This window comes from Oncorhynchus mykiss, chromosome 2, assembly GCF_013265735.2.
Source record: "Oncorhynchus mykiss isolate Arlee chromosome 2, USDA_OmykA_1.1, whole genome shotgun sequence".
Taxonomy (NCBI): domain Eukaryota; kingdom Metazoa; phylum Chordata; class Actinopteri; order Salmoniformes; family Salmonidae; genus Oncorhynchus; species Oncorhynchus mykiss.
The window spans coordinates 48,718,552-48,738,766 of NC_048566.1; the positions used below are offsets into that span (position 1 = coordinate 48,718,552).

The 20,215-nt window shown below is 43.5% G+C and overlaps 1 protein-coding gene across 1 annotated transcript; it reads left to right on the forward strand.

Annotated features, from left to right (window-relative positions):
- The first annotated feature begins 17,967 nt into the window (after window positions 1-17,967).
- Window positions 17,968-20,000, forward strand: cdkn1cb (cyclin-dependent kinase inhibitor 1Cb). The gene is made up of 3 exons (XM_021564280.2): window positions 17,968-18,669; window positions 18,836-18,953; window positions 19,369-20,000. Exons 1-2 carry the CDS (start codon window positions 18,141-18,143, stop codon window positions 18,949-18,951), a joined length of 645 nt encoding a protein of 214 aa, XP_021419955.1. The 5' UTR covers window positions 17,968-18,140; the 3' UTR covers window positions 18,952-18,953; window positions 19,369-20,000.
- The last annotated feature ends 215 nt before the right edge of the window (window positions 20,001-20,215 follow it).

Below are 20,215 nucleotides of genomic sequence, written 5' to 3' on the forward strand. Positions count from 1 at the left end.
TTATCGTAGATTTATTGGTGGTGACAGTGTTTGCTAGCCTCAGTGCAGTGGGCAGCTGGGAGGAGGTGCTCTTATCCTCCGAGGACTTTACAGTGTCCCAGAACTTTTGGGAGTTTGTGCTGCAGGATGCAAATTTCTTTTTGAAAAAGCTAGCCTTTGCTTTCCTAACTGCCTGTGTATATTGGTTCCTAACTTCCCTGAAAAGTTGCATATCGCGGGGGCTATTTGATGCTAATGTCGTACGCCACAGGATGTTTTTGTGCTGGTCAAGGGCAGTCAGGTCTGGAGTAAGCCACGGGCTATATCTTTTCCTGGTCAAAAAAACATTGAATGTGGCATGCTTATTTAAGATTGTGAGGAAGGCACTTTTAAAGAATAACCTGGCATCTTCTATTGATAGAATGAGGTCAATATCCAGGATAACCGGGCCAGGTCGATTAGAAAGGCCTGCTCACTGAAGTGTTTTAGGAAGTGAAGTGTTTTAGGGACAGTGATGAGGGGTGGTCATTTGACCGCAGACCCATTACGGACGCAAGCAATGAGGCAGTAAATGCTGAGATCCTGGTTGAAGACAGCAGAGGTGTATTTGGAGGGCAGGTTGGTTAGGATGATATCTATGAGGGTGTCTGTGTTTACGGAGTTGGGGTTGTACCTGGTAGGTTCATTGATAATTTGTGTGAGATTGAGGGCATCAAGCTTAGATTGTAGGATATTAAGCATGTCCCAGTTTAGGTCACCTAACAGCACGAGCTCTTAAGATAGATGTGGGGCAATATATTCACATATGGTGTCCAGGGCACAGCTGGTGGCAGAAGGTGGTCTATAGCAAGCGGCAACGGTGAGAGACTTCTTTCTGGAAAGGTGGATTTTTAAAAGTAGAAGCTCAAATTGTTTGAGTACAGACCTGGATAGTAAGACAGAACTCTGCAGGCTACCTCTGCAGTAGATTGCAACTCCGCCCCCTTTGGCAGTTCTATCTTGTCGAAAAATTGAATAGTTAGGGATGGAAATTTCTGGGTTTTTGGTGGCCTCGCTAAGCCAGGTTTCAGACACAGCTAGGACGTCCGGGTTGGCAGAGTGTGCTAAAGCAGTGAGTAAAAAAAACGTAGGGAGGAGGCTTCTAATGTTAACATGCATGAAACCAAGGCTTTTACGGATACAGAAGTCAACAAATGAGAGGGCCTGGGGAATGGGAGTGGAGCAAGGCACTGCAGGGCCTGGATTAACCTCTTCATCACCAGAGGAGCAGAGGAGGAGTAGGATAAGGGTAAGGCTAAGTGCTATAAGAACTGGTCGTCTAGTACTTTCGGAACAGAGAGTAAAAGGAGCAGGTTTCTGGGCGTGGTAGAATGGATTCAATGCACAATGTACAGACAATGTTATGGTAGGATGTGAATAAAGTTGAGGTAAACCTACGTATTGAGTGATGATGAGAGAGGTATTGTCTCTAGAGACACCAATTAAACCAGGTGAGGTCACCGCATGGGTGGAAGGTGGGACAAGATGGTTAGGTGAGGCATATTGAGCAGGGCTGGAGGCTCTTCAGGGAAATAAGACAATAATCACTAACCAAAACAGCAATGGACAAAACACATTGATATTAGGAAGAGGCATGCGTCGCCGAGTGATCATAGGGTCCAATGTGTAGCTGGACGGGCTGGAGACATGGCGATTCAGACAGCTAGCTGGTCGGGACTAGCAGGATAGCAGAAGGACCTTAGAGGGACGTCGCGATGGAAGAAGTCTGTTGTTGTAGCCCCCTCGTGCGGTTACGTCGGCAGATAAGTCGTGAAGGATCAGCAGGGGTCTGTGTAGTAAAAGGGTCCAGGCCAATTGGCAAAATAAGTATAGTAGCCCAAGAAATTTACTGATGGACCACTTCAGCTAACAATCCGGTATGCTCTAGATAGCTAGCGGGCCGTGGATAGCAGGCTAGCAGGTGGGCATTCGCGACGAAGGAGCCTGTTGAAAAAAACCCTCGGGCGGATTACATCGGTAGTCCAGTCATGATGGACCGGCGGGGCTCCTTATCGGCAATAAAAGGGGTCCAGGCCAATTGGCAAAATAGATATTGTAGCCCAAGGAATGACTGATGAACCTCTTCAGCTAGCCGGGAGATGGGCCTAGCATATGCTTCGGGACAGAGATGTTAGCCAGGAGAAGCCAATCGGATAGCAGCGAGCTAGCTGCGATGATCCAGGTGAAGAGGTTCAGAGCTTGAGGCAGGAATCTGGTGATATGGAGAAAAGGGAGTCCGATAAGCTCTGGGTTGAAACACGCTGTACAGACTGGCAGGAGTTGTCCTGGCAAAAGGTTAGCTGATGACCACTAGCAGTGGCTCGCTGACTACTAGCTAGTAGCTAGTTAGCTGGCTAGCTTCTTTTGGGGGTTCCGGTTCTAAAGTAAAGAAAATAGAAGATCCATACCACATTGGGTGAGGCGGGTTACAGGAGAGTATGTTGAAGTTGGGGTTAAGAAAAAATTACAAAATATATGCAAAGAAAAAATATACTGTATATAAAGGTATATACACGGGACACGACAAGACGAAGACAACATATGCCTGACTGCTACGCCATCTTGGATTTAGACGTATGTGTGAGGTCTGCTGTTTCGGGGGGTTGAGAATAGAGCAGAAGACACATTTTTGTTGTTCACTATAACTAATGGACTAACTTCTATTGTATTATAAAGAAGTCAGCCACAGTTGACTTGGGACATTTTTCAAACAAAGAGATGCCTTCCTGGCCACCCATGCATATTTCCAAACTATGTTTGCATATAATTACAATAAATTCTAAAAACCATGCATATTTCCAAACTATGTTTGCATATAATTACAATAAATTCTAAAAACTATGTCGGTATTATTTTGTCCATTTATTTAATAGTTTTTTCTAAATTAGATATTATTTTAGAAATATTATTTTAACAGTAGTAGCCATAATTAATAAATGGCACCATGCAGGACTCTATATCAGTTCTTACCAATAACCCTATAAAAGGCATCTATTTATAACTTTTCAGTGTTCCATATACTGTATGAAGCAAGTGATAGAACCCTTTTTGGTTCTAAAAGGAACCTTTATTTCTAAGAGTGCAGAGAGCTTTTCCAATGCCTCGCAAAGAAGGACACTGATTGGTAGATGCGTAAAAATGTAAAAAGCAGATGTTGAATTCCCTTTATGCATGGTAAATGTATTAATTGTGCTTTTGGTGGGTGTACCAATACACCCAGTCACTACAAAGATATAGGTGTCCTTCCTAACTGAGTTGCCAGAGAGGAAGATAACCGCTCAAGGATTTCACCATGAAGCCAATAGTGATTTTAAAACGTTTATGGAGTTGAAAGGCTGTGATAGAAGAAAACTGAGTATGGATCAACAACATTGTAGTAACTCTACAAAACTAACCTAAATGATGAAGTGAAATTAAGAAAATATTCCAAAACACACATTCTGTTTGCAACAAGGCACCACAGTAATACTGCAAAGAATGTGGCCAAGGAATACAAAGTGTTATGTTTGGGGCAAATCCAAAGCAGCATATCAGTAATTACTACTCTTCATATTTTCAAGCATGGTGGTGGCTGCAGGGACTTGGGTAAAAATAAACAGAATGGAGCTAAGTACAGGCAAAATCTTATAGGAAAAACCTGGTTCAGTCTGCTTTTCACCAGACAGTGGGAGACAAATTCTAATTTTAGCAAGACATTAACCTAAAACACAAGGCCAAATCTACATTGGAGTTGCTTAGCAAGAAGACATTGAATGTTCCTGAGTAGTCTAGTAACAGCTTTGACTGAAATCTGCTTGAAAATCTATGGCAAGTCTTAAAAATGGCTTTCTAGCAATGATCAACAACCTAAGAATTAAAAAAAAAAGAATGTGCAGATTGCACAATCCAAGTCTGCAAAGCTCTTAGAGACTTACCTAAAATACTTACAGCTGTAATTGCTGCCAAAGGTGTGTGAATTCTTATCTAATCAAGATATGTGTTTAATTTTTCCTTAATTAAAAAGAAAATGTTAGAATTTGTCTTCCACTTTGACATTACAGAGTATATTGTGCAGATTGTAAAAAATAACACACAAAGATATATATAATAATATATATATATATATACACATTTAATTGTAATCTCACTTTGTAACACAATAAAATGTGAAGAAATCCAAGGAAAGGTGCATACCGATATGCACTGTATATTATAGGTTTCCTATAGTGTTTTAATCTAACAGCACAGCTTTGTCAACATACAGTCAGTGCTCTGTTACCTAAACAGAAATGTCACTTTCTATTTAGCATGTTGAGCATGTTGAGATATATAGTTGTGTTTTTCCCTACAGCCGCGTTTTTTTTTTTTCTTCACATATCTTTAAAACTTTTTGCTGAACCTCAACTTCTTCTAAATACTCTCCTGCAACCCGCCTCACCCAACGTAGCTATTTTTCCTAAAGTATTTATATTTACTTCGGATCTGGAACCCCTCAACTGAAGCTAGCCAACTAGCCAACTAACTACCAGCTTCAGCAAAACATTTCTAGCGGTCTTCAGCTAACCGGTCATCAGCTAACCTTTAGCTCGGAAAGCTCTCGCCAGTTCGAACAACGCGACTCTAACCAGAGCATAACGGACCTATTTATTATTTTATTTTTATTTTTCATCCCCGGATTCCCATCGCAAACGGAACATTTTGAGCTCCTGGGCTACAATATCCAGACCCACGACCGGTCCATCGATGTCACCGCATGAAGAGGAATAAACAGACTACCCCCCCATCGCGACGTCCCCAAAGGCTAACTCTCTAGCCCTTGCTATCTCCTTGCTTGCAAATTCGGCCTGCTAACTGCTAGCTTGTTTAGCCCGGTCCGCTAACTGCTACCGTGTTTAGCACCGTCTACTAACTGTTAGCTTGTTAGCACAGGCCTGCTAACCGTCTGAATCGCCGCGTCCCAAACACTCACTGAACCCATATTTACTTTCTATCCCTTTTCGATTTTTTATTTGTTTATACCTTCCGGTAACCTGCCTCACCCAATGTGATACGGAACCGCTATTATCTTTACATTTTTAGAACACACTCAAGAACCTCCAGAAGCTAACCAGCTAACTGGCTACAAGCTATTTAGTCATTGTTAGTTTTCTAACCTGGATAACACTCGCCAGTCCAGCTTCCCTGCCCCATCCACCGCTGCCCCTTGGACACTGATCACTTGGCTACATAGCTGATGCATGCTGGACTGTCCATTAATCACGGTAATCCATTCTGCTTGTTTATGTTTTATCTGTCGACCCTCTCTGCCTAATCAATCGCCATTCTACCTGCTGTTGTTGTGCTAGCTGATTAGCTGTTGTTGTCTCACCTACTGTTTTAGCTAGCTCTCCCAATTCAACACCTGTGATTACTGTATGCCTCGCTGTATGTCTCTCTCAAATGTCAATATGCCTTGTATACTGTTGTGCAGGTTAGTTATCATTGTTTTAGTTTACAATGGAGCCCCTAGTTCCACTCTTTATACCCCTGATACCTCCTTTGTCCCACCCCCCACACATGCGGTGACCTCACCCATTACAACCAGCATGTCCAGAGATACAACCTCTCTCATCATCACCCAGTGCCTGGGCTTACCTCCGCTGTACCCGCACCCCACCATACCCCTGTTTGCGCATTATGCCCTGAATATATTCTACCATGCCCAGAAACCTGCTCCTCTTATTCTCTGTCCCCAACGCCCTAGGCGACCAGTTTTGATAGCCTTCAGCCACACCCTCATACTACTCCTTCTCTGTTCCGCAGGTGATGTGGAGGTAAACCCAGGCCCTGCATGTCCCCAGGCACCCTCATTTGTTGACTTCTGTGATCGAAAAAGCCTTGGTTTCATGCATGTCAACATCAGAAGCCTCCTCCCTAAGTTTGTCTTACTCACTGCTCTAGCACACTCTGCTAACCCTGATGTCCTTGCCGTGTCTGAATCCTGGCTCAGGAAGGCCACCAAAAATTCTGAGATTTCCATACCCAACTGTAACATCTTCCGTCAAGATAGAACTGCCAAAGGGGGAGGAGTTGCAGTCTACTGCAGAGATAGCCTGCAAAGTAATGTCATACTTTCCAGGTCCATACCCAAACAGTTCGAACTACTAATTTTGAAAATTACTCTCTCCAGAAATAAGTCTCGCACTGTTGCCGCCTGCTACCGACCCCCCTCAGCTCCCAGCTGTGCCCTGGACACCATTTGTGAATTGATCGCCCCCCATCTAGCTTCAGAGTTTGTTCTGTTAGGTGACCTAAACTGGGATATGCTTAACACCCCGGCAGTCCTACAATCTAAGCTAGATGCCCTCAATCTCACTCAAATCATCAAGGAACCCACCAGGTACAACCCTAACTCTGTAAACAAGGGCACCCTCATTGACGTCATCCTGACCAACTGGCCCTCCAAATACACCTCCGCTGTCTACAACCAGGATCTCAGCGATCACTGCCTCATTGCCTGTATCCGCTACGGAGCCTCAGTCAAACGACCACCCCTCATCACTGTCAAACGCTCCCTAAAACACTTCTGTGAACAGGCCTTTCTAATCGACCTGGCCCGGGTATCCTGGAAGGACATTGACCTCATCCCGTCAGTTGAGGATGCCTGGTCTTTCTTTAAAAGTAACTTCCTCACCATTTTAGATAAGCATGCTCCGTTCAAAAAATGCAGAACTAAGAACAGATATAGCCTCTGGTTCACTCCAGACCTGACTGCCCTCGACCAGCACAAAAACCTCCTGTGGCGGACTGCACTAACATCGAATAGTCCCCGCGATATGCAACTGTTCAGGGAAGTCAGGAACCAATACACACAGTCAGTCAGGAAAGCTAAAGCCAACTTCTTCAGGCAGAAGTTTGCATCCTGTAGCTCCAACTCCAAAAAGTTCTGGGACACTGTGAAGTCCATGGAGAACAAGAGCACCTCCTCCCAGCTGCCCACTGCACTGAGGCTAGGTAACACGGTCACCACCGATAAATCCATGATTATCGAAAACTTCAACAAGCATTTCTCAACGGCTGGCCATGCCTTCCGCCTGGCTACTCCAACCTCGGCCAACAGCTCCCCCCCCCGCAGCTACTCGCCCAAGCCTCTCCAGGTTCTCCTTTACCCAAATCCAGATAGCAGATGTTCTGAAAGAGCTGCAAAACCTGGACCCGTACAAATCAGCTGGGCTTGACAATCTGGACCCTCTATTCCTGAAACTATCCGCCGCCATTGTCGCAACCCCTATTACCAGCCTGTTCAACCTCTCTTTCATATCGTATGAGATCCCCAAGGATTGGAAAGCTGCCGCAGTCATCCCCCTCTTCAAAGGGGGCGACACCCTGGACCCAAACTGTTACAGACCTATATCCATCCTGCCCTGCCTATCTAAGGTCTTCGAAAGCCAAGTCAACAAACAGGTCACTGACCATCTTGAATCCCACCGTACCTTCTCCGCTGTGCAATCTGGTTTCCGAGCCGGTCACGGGTGTACCTCAGCCACGCTCAAGGTACTAAACGATATCATAACCGCCATCGATAAAAGACAGTACTGTGCAGCCGTCTTCATAGACCTTGCCAAGGCTTTCGACTCTGTCAATCACCGTATTCTTATCGGCAGACTCAGTAGCCTCGGTTTTTCGGATGACTGCCTTGCCTGGTTCACCAATTACTTTGCAGACAGAGTTCAGTGTGTCAAATCGGAGGGCATGCTGTCCGGTCCTCTGGCAGTCTCTATGGGGGTGCCACAGGGTTCAATTCTCGGGCCGACTCTTTTCTCTGTATATATCAATGATGTTTCTCATGCTGCGGGCGATTCCCTGATCCACCTCTACGCAGATGACACCATTCTATATACTTCCGGCCCGTCCTTGGACACTGTGCTATCTAACCTCCAAACGAGCTTCAATGCCATACAGCACTCCTTCCGTGGCCTCCAACTGCTCTTAAACGCTAGTAAAACCAAATGCATGCTTTTCAACCGTTCGCTGCCTGCACCCGCACGCCTGAACAGCATCACCACCCTGGATGGTTCCGACCTTGAATATGTGGACATCTATAAGTACCTAGGTGTCTGGCTAGACTCTAAACTCTCCTTCCAGACCCATATCAAACATCTCCAATCGAAAATCAAATCAAGAGTCGGCTTTCTATTCCGCAACAAAGCCTCCTTCACTCACGCCGCCAAACTTACCCTAGTAAAACTGACTATCCTACCGATCCTCGACTTCGGCGATGTCATCTACAAAATTGCTTCCAACACTCTACTCAGCAAACTGGATGCAGTTTATCACAGTGCCATCCGTTTTGTCACTAAAGCACCTTATACCACCCACCACTGCGACTTGTATGCTCTAGTCGGCTGGCCCTCGCTACATATTCGTCGCCAGACCCACTGGCTCCAGGTCATCTACAAGTCCATGCTAGGTAAAGCTCCGCCTTATCTCAGTTCACTGGTCACGATGGCAACACCCACCCGTAGCACGCGCTCCAGCAGGTGTATCTCACTGATCATCCCTAAAGCCAACACCTCATTTGGCCGCCTTTCGTTCCAGTTCTCTGCTGCCTGTGACTGGAACGAATTGCAAAAATCGCTGAAGTTGGAGACTTTTATCTCCCTCACCAACTTCAAACATCTGCTATCTGAGCAGCTAACCGATCGCTGCAGCTGTACATAGTCTATTGGTAAATAGCCCACCCATTTTCACCTACCTCATCCCCATACTGTTTTTATTTATTTATTTTACTGCTCTTTTGCACACCAATATCTCTACCTGTACATAACCATCTGATCATTTATCACTCCAGTGTTAATCTGCATAATTGTAATTATTTGCCTACCTTCTCATGCCTTTTGCACACAATGTATATATAGACTCCCCTTTTTTCTACTGTGTTATTGACTTGTTAATTGTTCACTCCATGCGTAACTCTGTGTTGTCTGTTCACACTGCTATGCCTTATCTTGGCCAGGTCGCAGTTGCAAATGAGAACTTGTTCTCAACTAGCCTACCTGGTTAAATAAAGGTGAAATAAAAAAATAAAAAAAATAAAAATTATGAACTCTGATTTTTCTAATCTCAGTTTTTCTGATATTATTCATTTTCTGTCACTTACATCACTGAAATTGATGTACAACTAAAGTAGTTTCCCAATCCTGTTACTGTTGTGCTGATCAAATCCCTGCATTCTGTGTGCCAATCAATCACATCCAAGAGAGAGTGTCTGATTAAAAACACAGTGCTGAAATCTAATGCAGAGAGACCGTGTTTTCCAGACTGTTAAAAACATTGTGTTGAACAAGAGTCATTTACAAAAAACATAAATAAGATACTGTAATAACAAGTTATTAAAGGTCCAATGCTGCTGTTTTTATCTCAATATCAGATCATTTCTGGTTAACAATTAAGTACATTACTGTGGTTGTTTTCAATAAAATGGTAAGAAAGAAACAAAAATAGCTTCTGAGAGAAGAGCAATTTCACAAGCAGTAATGTTTCTTGGATTGCCTGGGAGTTGGTTGAGTGGGGAGGAGAACACTGAAAACTAGCTACTATTGTCAGAGGGGTCTGGAATTCCCTCTCTTATTGGTTTATTAACTAATTTACCGCCCGATGATGTCACCAGGCAGGCCAAAATTCCATCCCACCAAAACAGGCTGAAATGTCAGGTGGTCTTTTCAAACAGCTCTTACACTGAAAGGGTATTATCATAATTTTCACAATTTCACAGCATTATTCCAACTTCTTACTAGTCTATTACAGAATTCCACTGGTAAATCACTCACTCTTACATGGCCTACAGAATGTAATGTAAAATGTGACCAAATTGGCATTTTTGGTTTCATTTGCTTGTCTTAAAGGCCCAGTGCAGACAAAATTTTGATTTTCCACCCTATGAAGTTATGTAGTATATTCTTGGCCAGGTTACAGTTGTAAATGAGAACTTGTTCTCAACTAGCCTACCTGGTTAAATAAAGGTGAAATAAAAAAATATGTAAGCATTCACATATTTGTATTTTCTTATAAACAAACACAGCAGAAAATATGCACCTGCCTGCAGGTAATGCAGCTGTAGACGTAATGTACATGTAAATGTTGTCAGCATATAAATCTCTACAGAAATCCAATGGTGTAATAAACAACAGCAAATTGGTGGTGGCTGGTTGGGTGTGTCAGCTCACCTTTTCTCCAGGTAAGCTGAGGAAGACTGGAGGACACAGACCAAATGGTTTTACAGGTGGCAATAGGGACATCAGTGGTATAAATGGTTGGCGATTTCCCCTAGTAAGGAACATAATCTAATCACACTTCAAAAGGCCCAGTCGTATAGGTAAGATCTTAGTGCACCACACCCTGGAAATGGGTCTTGTAGCTCCGGTCGTAACGCTGTTTAGAAGTGGAAATGCCACTTGAAAATGCAGAGCCACTCGCAAATGACGTCTGATTTGCAAAGTAAGGCAATGTGTATACTTACTCCATGTTTTGTCACAATCCTTCTGATTTTTATTTTTGGGGGAGTCAACACTGTATTTAATGGAAAATGTCCTTCAAGCTCTGAACTGTATTTCTGATCTTGAACATAAATAATTAATTGTATGTTTCGCCCACGTATTTCCCCTGTACCATATACTAGTAGGCTTACATATAAGTGGTGTCATGCACATTTGCTAAATAGCATGTTTAATGAATCTCACAAGTGACTGGGGCTCCCTATTCCCATATTCACACAGGCTTCACATGTATAACCAGACAAACAGTCCGTGGACATGAACTTAAAAATCCACAACTCAGCATTAGCTTCCAGGTAAATCCCATTTTATTTATTTATTTATTTTACCTTTATTTAACCAGGTAGGCAAGTTGAGAACAAGTTCTCATTTACAATTGCGACCTGGCCAAGATAAAGCAAAGCAGTTCGACAGATACAACAACACAGAGTTACACATGGAGTAAAACAAACATACAGTCAATAATAAAGTATAAACAAGTCTATATACAATGTGAGCAAATGAGGTGAGAAGGGAGGTAAAGGCAAAAAAGGCCTTGGTGGCAAGGTAAATACAATATAGCAAGTAAAACACTGGAATGGTAGTTTTGCAATGGAAGAATGTGCAAAGTAGAAATAAAAATAATGGGGTGCAAAGGAGCAAAATAAATAAATAAATTAAATACAGTTGGGAAAGAGGTAGTTGATAGGGCTAAATTATAGGTGGGCTATGTACAGGTGCAGTAATCTGTGAGCTGCTCTGACAGTTGGTGCTTAAAGCTAGTGAGGGAGATAAGTGTTTCCAGTTTCAGAGATTTTTGTAGTTCGTTCCAGTCATTGGCAGCAGAGAAGTGGAAAGAGAGGCGGCCAAAGAAAGAATTGGTTTTGGGGATGACTAGAGAGATATACCTGCTGGAGCGTGTGCTACAGGTGGGAGATGCTATGGTGACCAGCGAGCTGAGATAAGGGGGGACTTTACCTAGCAGGGTCTTGTAGATGACATGGAGCCAGTGGGTTTGGCGACGAGTATGAAGCGAGGGCCAGCCAACGAGAGCGTACAGGTCGCAATGGTGGGTAGTATATGGGGCTTTGGTGACAAAACGGATTGCACTGTGATAGACTGCATCCAATTTGTTGAGTAGGGTATTGGAGGCTATTTTGTAAATTACATCGCCAAAGTCGAGGATTGGTAGGATGGTCAGTTTTACAAGGGTATGTTTGGCAGCATGAGTGAAGGATGCTTTGTTGCGAAATAGGAAGCCAATTCTAGATTTAACTTTGGATTGGAGATGTTTGATATGGGTCTGGAAGGAGAGTTTACAGTCTAACCAGACACCTAAGTATTTGTAGTTGTCCACGTATTCTAAGTCAGAGCCGTCCAGAGTAGTGATGTTGGACAGGCGGGTAGGTGCAGGTAGCGATCGGTTGAAGAGCATGCATTTAGTTTTACTTGTATTTAAGAGCAATTGGAGGCCACGGAAGGAGAGTTGTATGGCATTGAAGCTTGCCTGGAGGGTTGTTAACACAGTGTCCAAAGAAGGGCCGGAAGTATACAGAAGGGTGTCGTCTGCGTAGAGGTGGATCAGAGACTCACCAGCAGCAAGAGCGACCTCATTGATGTATACAGAGAAGAGAGTCGGTCCAAGAATTGAACCCTGTGGCACCCCCATAGAGACTGCCAGAGGTCCGGACAACAGACCCTCCGATTTGACACACTGAACTCTATCAGAGAAGTAGTTGGTGAACCAGGCGAGGCAATCATTTGAGAAACCAAGGCTGTTGAGTCTGCCGATGAGGATGTGGTGATTGACAGAGTCGAAAGCCTTGGCCAGATCAATGAATACGGCTGCACAGTAATGTTTCTTATCGATGGCGGTTAAGATATCGTTTAGGACCTTGAGCGTGGCTGAGGTGCACCCATGACCAGCTCTGAAACCAGATTGCATAGCAGAGAAGGTATGGTGAGATTCAAAATGGTCGGTAATCTGTTTGTTGACTTGGCTTTCGAAGACCTTAGAAAGGCATGGTAGGATAGATATAGGTCTGTAGCAGTTTGGGTCAAGAGTGTCCCCCCCTTTGAAGAGGGGGATGACCGCAGCTGCTTTCCAATCTTTGGGAATCTCAGACGACATGAAAGAGAGGTTGAACAGGCTAGTAATAGGGGTGGCAACAATTTCGGCAGATAATTTTAGAAAGAAAGGGTCCAGATTGTCTAGCCCGGCTGATTTGTAGGGGTCCAGATTTTGCAGCTCTTTCAGAACATCAGCTGAATGGATTTGGGAGAAGGAGAAATGGGGAAGGCTTGGGCGAGTTGCTGTTGGGGGTGCAGTGCTGTTGACAGGGGTAGGAGTAGCCAGGTGGAAAGCATGGCCAGCAGTAGAAAAATGCTTATTGAAATTTTCAATTATGGTGGATTTATCAGTGGTGACAGTGTTTCCTATCTTCAGTGCAGTGGGCAGCTGGGAGGAGGTGTTCTTATTCTCCATGGACTTTACAGTGTCCCAGAACTTTTTTGAGTTAGTGTTGCAAGAAGCAAATTTCTGCTTGAAAAAGCTAGCCTTGGCTTTTCTAACTGCCTGTGTATAATGGTTTCTAGCTTCCCTGAACAGCTGCATATCACGGGGGCTGTTCGATGCTAATGCAGAACGCCATAGGATGTTTTTGTGATGGTTAAGGGCAGTCAGGTCTGGGGAGAACCAAGGGCTATATCTGTTCCTGGTTCTAAATTTCTTGAATGGGGCATGTTTATTTAAGATGGTTAGGAAGGCATTTTTAAAAAATATCCAGGCATCCTCTACTGACGGGATGAGGTCAATATCCTTCCAGGATACCCCGGCCAGGTCGATTAGAAAGGCCTGCTCGCTGAAGTGTTTCAGGGAGCGTTTTACAGTGATGAGAGGAGGTCGTTTGACCGCTGACCCATTACGGATGCAGGCAATGAGGCAGTGATCGCTGAGATCTTGGTTGAAGACAGCAGAGGTGTATTTAGAGGGGAAGTTGGTTAGGATGATATCTATGAGGGTGCCCATGTTTAAGGCTTTGGGGAGGTACCTGGTAGGTTCATTGATAATTTGTGTGAGATTGAGGGCATCAAGTTTAGATTGTAGGATGGCTGGGGTGTTAAGCATGTTCCAGTTTAGGTCGCCTAGCAGCACGAGCTCTGAAGATAGATGGGGGGCAATCAGTTCACATATGGTGTCCAGAGCACAGCTGGGGGCAGAGGGTGGTCTATAGCAGGCGGCAACGGTGAGAGACTTGTTTTTAGAGAGGTGGATTTTTAAAAGTAGAAGTTCAAATTGTTTGGGTACAGACCTGGATAGTAGGACAGAACTCTGCAGGCTATCTTTGCAGTAGATTGCAACACCGCCCCCTTTGGCAGTTCTATCTTGTCTGAAAATGTTGTAGTTTGGAATTAAAATGTCTGAATTTTTGGTGGTCTTCCTAAGCCAGGATTCAGACACAGCTAGAACATCCGGGTTGGCAGAGTGTGCTAAAGCAGTGAATAGAACAAACTTAGGGAGGAGGCTTCTAATGTTAACATGCATGAAACCAAGGCTATTACGGTTACAGAAGTCGTCAAAAGAGAGCGCCTGGGGAATAGGAGTGGAGCTAGGCACTGCAGGGCCTGGATTCACCTCTACATCGCCAGAGGAACATAGGAGGAGTAGAATAAGGGTGCGACTAAAAGCAATAAGAATTGGTCGTCTAGAACGTCTGGAACAGAGAGTAAAAGGAGGTTTCTGGGGGCGATAAAATAGCATCAAGGTATAATGTACAGACAACGGTAAGGTAGGATGTGAATACAGTGGAGGTAAACCTAGGTATTGAGTGATGAAGAGAGAGATATTGTCTCTAGAAACATCATTGAAGCCAGGAGATGTCATTGCATGTGTGGGTGGTGGAACTAATAGGTTGGATAAGGTATAGTGAGCAGGACTAGAGGCTCTACAGTGAAATAAGCCAATAAACACTATCAATCAATCAATCAAATTTATTTTATATAGCCCTTCGTACATCAGCTGATATCTCAAAGTGCTGTACAGAAACCCAGCCTAAAACCCCAAACAGCAAGCAATGCAGGTGAAGAAGCACGGTGGCTAGGAAAAACTCCCTAGAAACACTAACCAGAACAGCAATGGACAAGACATATTGACATTAAGGAGAGGCATGCTTAGTCGAGTGATCAAAAGGGTCCAGTGAGTGGAGAAGTTGGTTGAGGGTCACAGCGATTTAGACAGCTAGCCAAGCCAACCGGTAGCAAGCTAGCATAGGATGGAGTCTGTTGTTAGCCACCTCTTGCGTTCGGTCAGTAGATTAGTGGGGTTCCGTGAGGTAGAGGGGATTAATCCAAATCACACAACAACAACAAAAATAAGAACAATAGATATAGTTATAGAGGCCCGAGAAGAAAACATAATAATAATAAAAATAAATAAATTGTCCGATTGTCTATTCAGATAGCAGCCGGTAAGACAGCTAACGGTTAGCGGGCCGCAGATGGGCGTTCAGGTAACGTCGCGACAGAGGAGCCAGCCGGATCTCCTTCAGGTAGATAACGTCGGCAGTCCAGTTGTGAAGGCCCGGTGGGGCTCCGCGTAGGCAGTGAAACGGGTCCGGATAGGTGACTGCAGCCCAGGAGTGAATGATGGAACTCAGGAGTGATTGACGGAGCTGGCTAGCACCGGAACAATCGATGTTTGCTCCGGAATCGACGAAAGCCGACTGTCACACGGATAGCAGCTAGCTAGCTGTGAGATCCGGGTATGAATGTCCAGAGAGCAGTTGAAATCCAGGGACATGGAGAGAAAAATTGGTCCGGTATGTTCCGTTCCGAGCCGCGCTGCGCCGTACAAAACTGGCGATAGATTTTCGAGCTAAAGGATAGCTGATGACCACAAACCGTGGTTAGCTGAATACTAACGATTTGCCAGTAAAGAAGCTAACTAGCTTCTGATTAGCTTCTGGATTAGCTTCTGGGCTAGCTCCTGGCTAGCTTCTGGCTAGTTTCTGGCTAGCTTCTTGGAGTTTCTGGCTAGCTTCTTGGAGGATTACAGATCTGAGGTAAATAATAAGTTTTTTATAAATATAAATTGGTGAGGCTGGTTGCAGGAGAGTGTTTAGAAGATGAGTTGATGGAAAATAAAAATAAAATGTATGTGAAAAAAGTTGTAAATATATATATATACAGGACACGACAAGACGAGGACAAAAGACGTCTGAACTGCTATGCGATCTTGGAGAAGAGGATATATATATCCATGACAAAACAAGATAAAACATGGGCCACACCTCCCTGCCCCAAGGGTCCTGAAGAGCAGGCCGTTGGACCACAAAAGAAGCCAGTTAAGTCACCCACTGCTGCAGTTCCAGACACACACACAGGGAGGGTCAAGAGTGTGTGTGTGTGTGTGTGTCAGTGTGTGTGTGTGTGTGTCTGTCTGTCTGTCTGTCTGTCTGTCGGATTTGGGAATGGTTTCCACTTTAGGGAAAATGGTCTGACAACAACACTATATTCCTTACCTGAAAGAATAGGTCATAAAGAATAAAACCAAATACAAACCATTAATCAACCTATTTTTTATATTCTTGGTTGATCAATTGCTTGATTAATTTGTCAGAAAACATCAAACACTTTCCTGAGTGAATTTATTAATGTAATCAAGTCATCATCATTATAATCATGACATCATATGAATTAATTCACTCACTGCCACTCAAACAGTAGCCTAAATATTTCAGAAATGTCTGCAACTTTAACAGTTTAGTCTACTTGCAATGAACCAGTACTGCCACAGAATTAACACATTTAGAACACATTTAGAATTCTAAATTGCACATTTAGAATTGGTGCTGTTGTGAAGCCTATTTTGATAGAAATTACAAATTGAGACCCACGAGAGGGCGCTACCACATAGCAAATAAAAGTGACACCATAGGCTTTAACAAACCCAATCCAACATTAACCACTAGCGTGTAAACCAAAGGAGGTCGCTGTCGCCCTTCACACTGCAACGTTAGGCGTTTCCATTTGGTCTCTGGTTTCTTAGTAGATTATTAATGTTATTGCTAGAAGAGTATGGGTTCTGCTGCACAATTATATCAGTAACCTAACTTGGGAGTGTCGGTATTGTGAATTCAATGAGCATCAACAGACCAATGCAACAACTTAGATATTACTTGACAAAAAATATGGTTTCAAAAGCAGTTTACAAATGATAGCATTAAGAACAACAATAGGCTAATCATGATAATAATAATACATGTCAACAAAAACATTTAAAATATAAAAAATAAAGAGTAAGTCTTGTCAAGCAAATGCAAGAATTATATAATATTTTTTAACATGGTTGCATGGTGGCTTTGCATCTAGCCTCAGGGCCGGATTACCGAACTGGGAGGCAGAGCACGTGCTCCAGGGCTCCCGACCTACAGGGGGCCCCCAACCCAACAACAACAAATATATATATATATATATATATATATATATATATATATATATATATATATATTATACAGATAGCATATGTTAGAAAAATGTGTAGAATTGCAGAAAATTTGCTTTATAAATTCAATGTTTGGTTTTTGAACAAAAACAGCACATTTTATTCTCTGCCTCATGGCAAAAAGTGTAGAATTACAGGAAATTAGCTTTAAAACTAAAAATATATATCTTAGCCTCAAAACAAAATGTATTGTAATGCAGTGAATTAGCTGGTTTCCACCCCCAAAAATATACCCCCCCCCCAAAAGGTCGGTGCTAGGGGTCCCAAATGCAGTAGTCTGGCCCTGTCTAGCCTACTGTTCACTTCATTAACTTCACATCACATACTTAGTTGAGTATTCGGATGAGATTTGATGTTTCACTTGTAGCACTAATATTTCACCAAATGTGAGGTTTCACTTGTAAACGAGACAGGTAGGCAATTCGATTTTTAAATGGTGGGTGTTTGCTGTTTACATGGGTTGGGTTCTTTACATCGGAGCAGCAATGAAACATCCGAAATCTTACAATAATTTAAATGGTGGTCTTACAATAGGCTATTGGACTATTAGAAGCGGAGACATGTTTTCTTAAACAGCAATAATATGTGGTGGACTTCTGCACTGCCAACCTCTACTCTTTGGTTTGTGAAGCAGTTATTCGATCTCTCCTGCGGGACGTGGCTGTGCAGCTGGTGAGGGAGAAGCGGTAAGGGCTGGGGATTGGAGGAAAGGAAAAATACATAGTAAGCAATCTTTAGGCAGCAACAACAGTTTCCCATCGACTTTCGAAAGGCATTTCACTCACTGCCAATACTGACACCACAGGCACAAATCAAAAGCTAAGCTCTAGATGGCCCCCGTCCAAATCTTCGTACCAGCCAATGGAAATGGGGTATGGAGGCATTTTTTTTAAAGGGCTGGACGTAAACGAACCAATGGGATGGTCGAGCGATCCGGCTACATGAACCTACAACTGTTTGGGACTTTAAATACGGTGTGGCGCTCTGCTCGGGTACATTTAAACAGAACCGTGTGGCACAACTCGACAGAAACGAAAATAATTTGCTACACTCTAAATCCAGGCATTTATCTATCAAGCATTTTGTTAATTTTTTTTGTGTGGATTTTTGGGTTGGACTTTGGTAAGACAATGTCCAACGTCCAGCTAACAAGCAGCGCCCTGGAGAGGTTGGCCGCACGGAGGACCTTTCCTCTCCACGCACGCACAGGCGTCTGCCGTAACCTTTTTGGACCGGTGGATCACGACGAACTGAACCGGGAGATGAAATCCAAGATGTGGGAGATTTCTGAGAGGGACCAGCGGAGATGGAACTTTAATTTCGACGCCGACGTGCCACTGTCTGGGGACTACGAGTGGGAGGAAACCCCGGTAGATACGACTCCAGTCTTCTACCAGGACTCTGTACAGGTCGGGAGGAACAGGATTGTAACACCAGTCAATCTGAAGCAATGCGTGGACTTTATCCCACTGGATGTATCGCCTCTTTGCGAGGACCGTTTGACCAACTCTGAAAGTAGCACTCCCTGTCCCACCGAAGTCAACCAGGAGAACTGGGCAATGAAGCAGAACTCGGGGAAGCCTACCCGCAAACCAGCCCCGTGCGTTCGAAGCAAAAGGACGGCTACTACTGATACAACCACCACGGCACATATTACAGGTAAATATCGCTCACCTATACGCCTATTGTGTTTTACGCGTTGATGGTGATTGTCGAGATATATTTGATCTAGTCATTTTCATGCTGTCCGGTCAAGTAGCTAATATTTGGCTACCTGGGGCCATGGCGTGAATCCCTGTTTTTTAAATGTTACTTTTCTTTCCAGACTTCTACGTGAAACGTAAAAGGACGACGACCGAGACGAAGCTGAATGAAAGCACTTGCCAGCATCCTTCGTCTCCCATTCCTGCAGAACAAACTCCACGCAAGAGAATTCGTTGAAGGTCTGTATGGTTTCTAGTTCAAGAGAAATGTGTGGGATTTAGACATAGGCCGTGCGTTTACTAATACAGGACAAAATAGTTACGTGTGTGTAATTGCTCATATGGGGTTATTTAGTTGACTTTTGCTCATATGGGGTTATTTAGGTGACGATAAAAGTCAAAATACTCTTACACACTTGCACTGGAGGCTGAAAATGAGTGAGCGCTCGCAGTAGAGTAATGTGTGGTTGGGGGAGGGGAGTCTGTCACCGTGGCGGGAAAGGCTCATGCAAATGGAGACGCCTGCTGGGGTTAGACTACAACTCTGATTTTATTTCGAGACCACACTCGTGATTTTTGTCATGTCTGTAACAACATTTTTTATTTTTTTAATTAGACAGCGAACACTCATGTATTTTTTTTATTTCCTTTCCAGGCGTTAGCCCTATTCTTGTGGTTATCGTTTCTCCTACCGTCTGATTTGAAGGAGACAGAAAACAAGGGATGGAGAACCCGCCTGCTCGACTGTCCATCGGCTTGGTGCGTCTCCGAGTGGACCTATATGGAACGTAGCCTACAGTCCGTGGACTCTCAGGATTGAACGGTCGGGACAGAGGATTCGCCTAAGGACTCAGACAAAATGTAGCATTCATGGTTGCTTTGCATACAGCCACTTGACAGTGTTAATAAATGTTTAACAACTGTGCAATCCTAAATTACTTTAAATTGTCTACACTGGCCAAAAGTGTACAGCTTTATAAAGACATTATAAATGTTTATTTCTGTTAAATATTTCTGGGTTGTGTAAATAGGCAATTTTTTAAGACTATTCTAACTTATAATTTATTTGTTTCTTTAGGCCTACATTTGCAAATGCCGTTTTGATTTAGTCAAAGGGCACATTTTTTATTTTATTTACAAAGTTTTATTGTGATGTTTTGCAATCATGTAGCTTTTTATAGTGCACTTGAAACTTAGATTTCATCGTGTTTCTGAGCCGTTTTCTATATCATTGTCCTTATTTTCTGTTTTGCAAAATATGCAAATAAAATATTGTCATTGAAATTTAAACATTTGTTTATGTTTGTATCTTCTCCGAATGTTTGTTTAAAGGAAGGGTCCGTTTTATAGTGTGAATTGTCTAACGTAAAGTAGTAACTGAAGCTTACAGCAGTATAGACACCAAAGCCTACTTCACCTCATAGCTAAGCCAACATCTGTTGCCCCCCCCCCCCCCCCCCCCCCAGTCATGGCACCAGACACAAGAAAAATGTGCACTCCTG

Excerpts from the sequence above, each read along its gene's own strand:
- cdkn1cb (XM_021564280.2), top strand. The coding sequence starts at position 18,141 with ATGTCCAACGTCCAGCTAACAAGCAGCGCCCTGGAGAGGTTGGCCGCA. Across the intron at positions 18,670-18,835 it reads CACCACGGCACATATTACAG|ACTTCTACGTGAAACGTAAA; the intron begins GTAAATATCGCT and ends TTTTCTTTCCAG.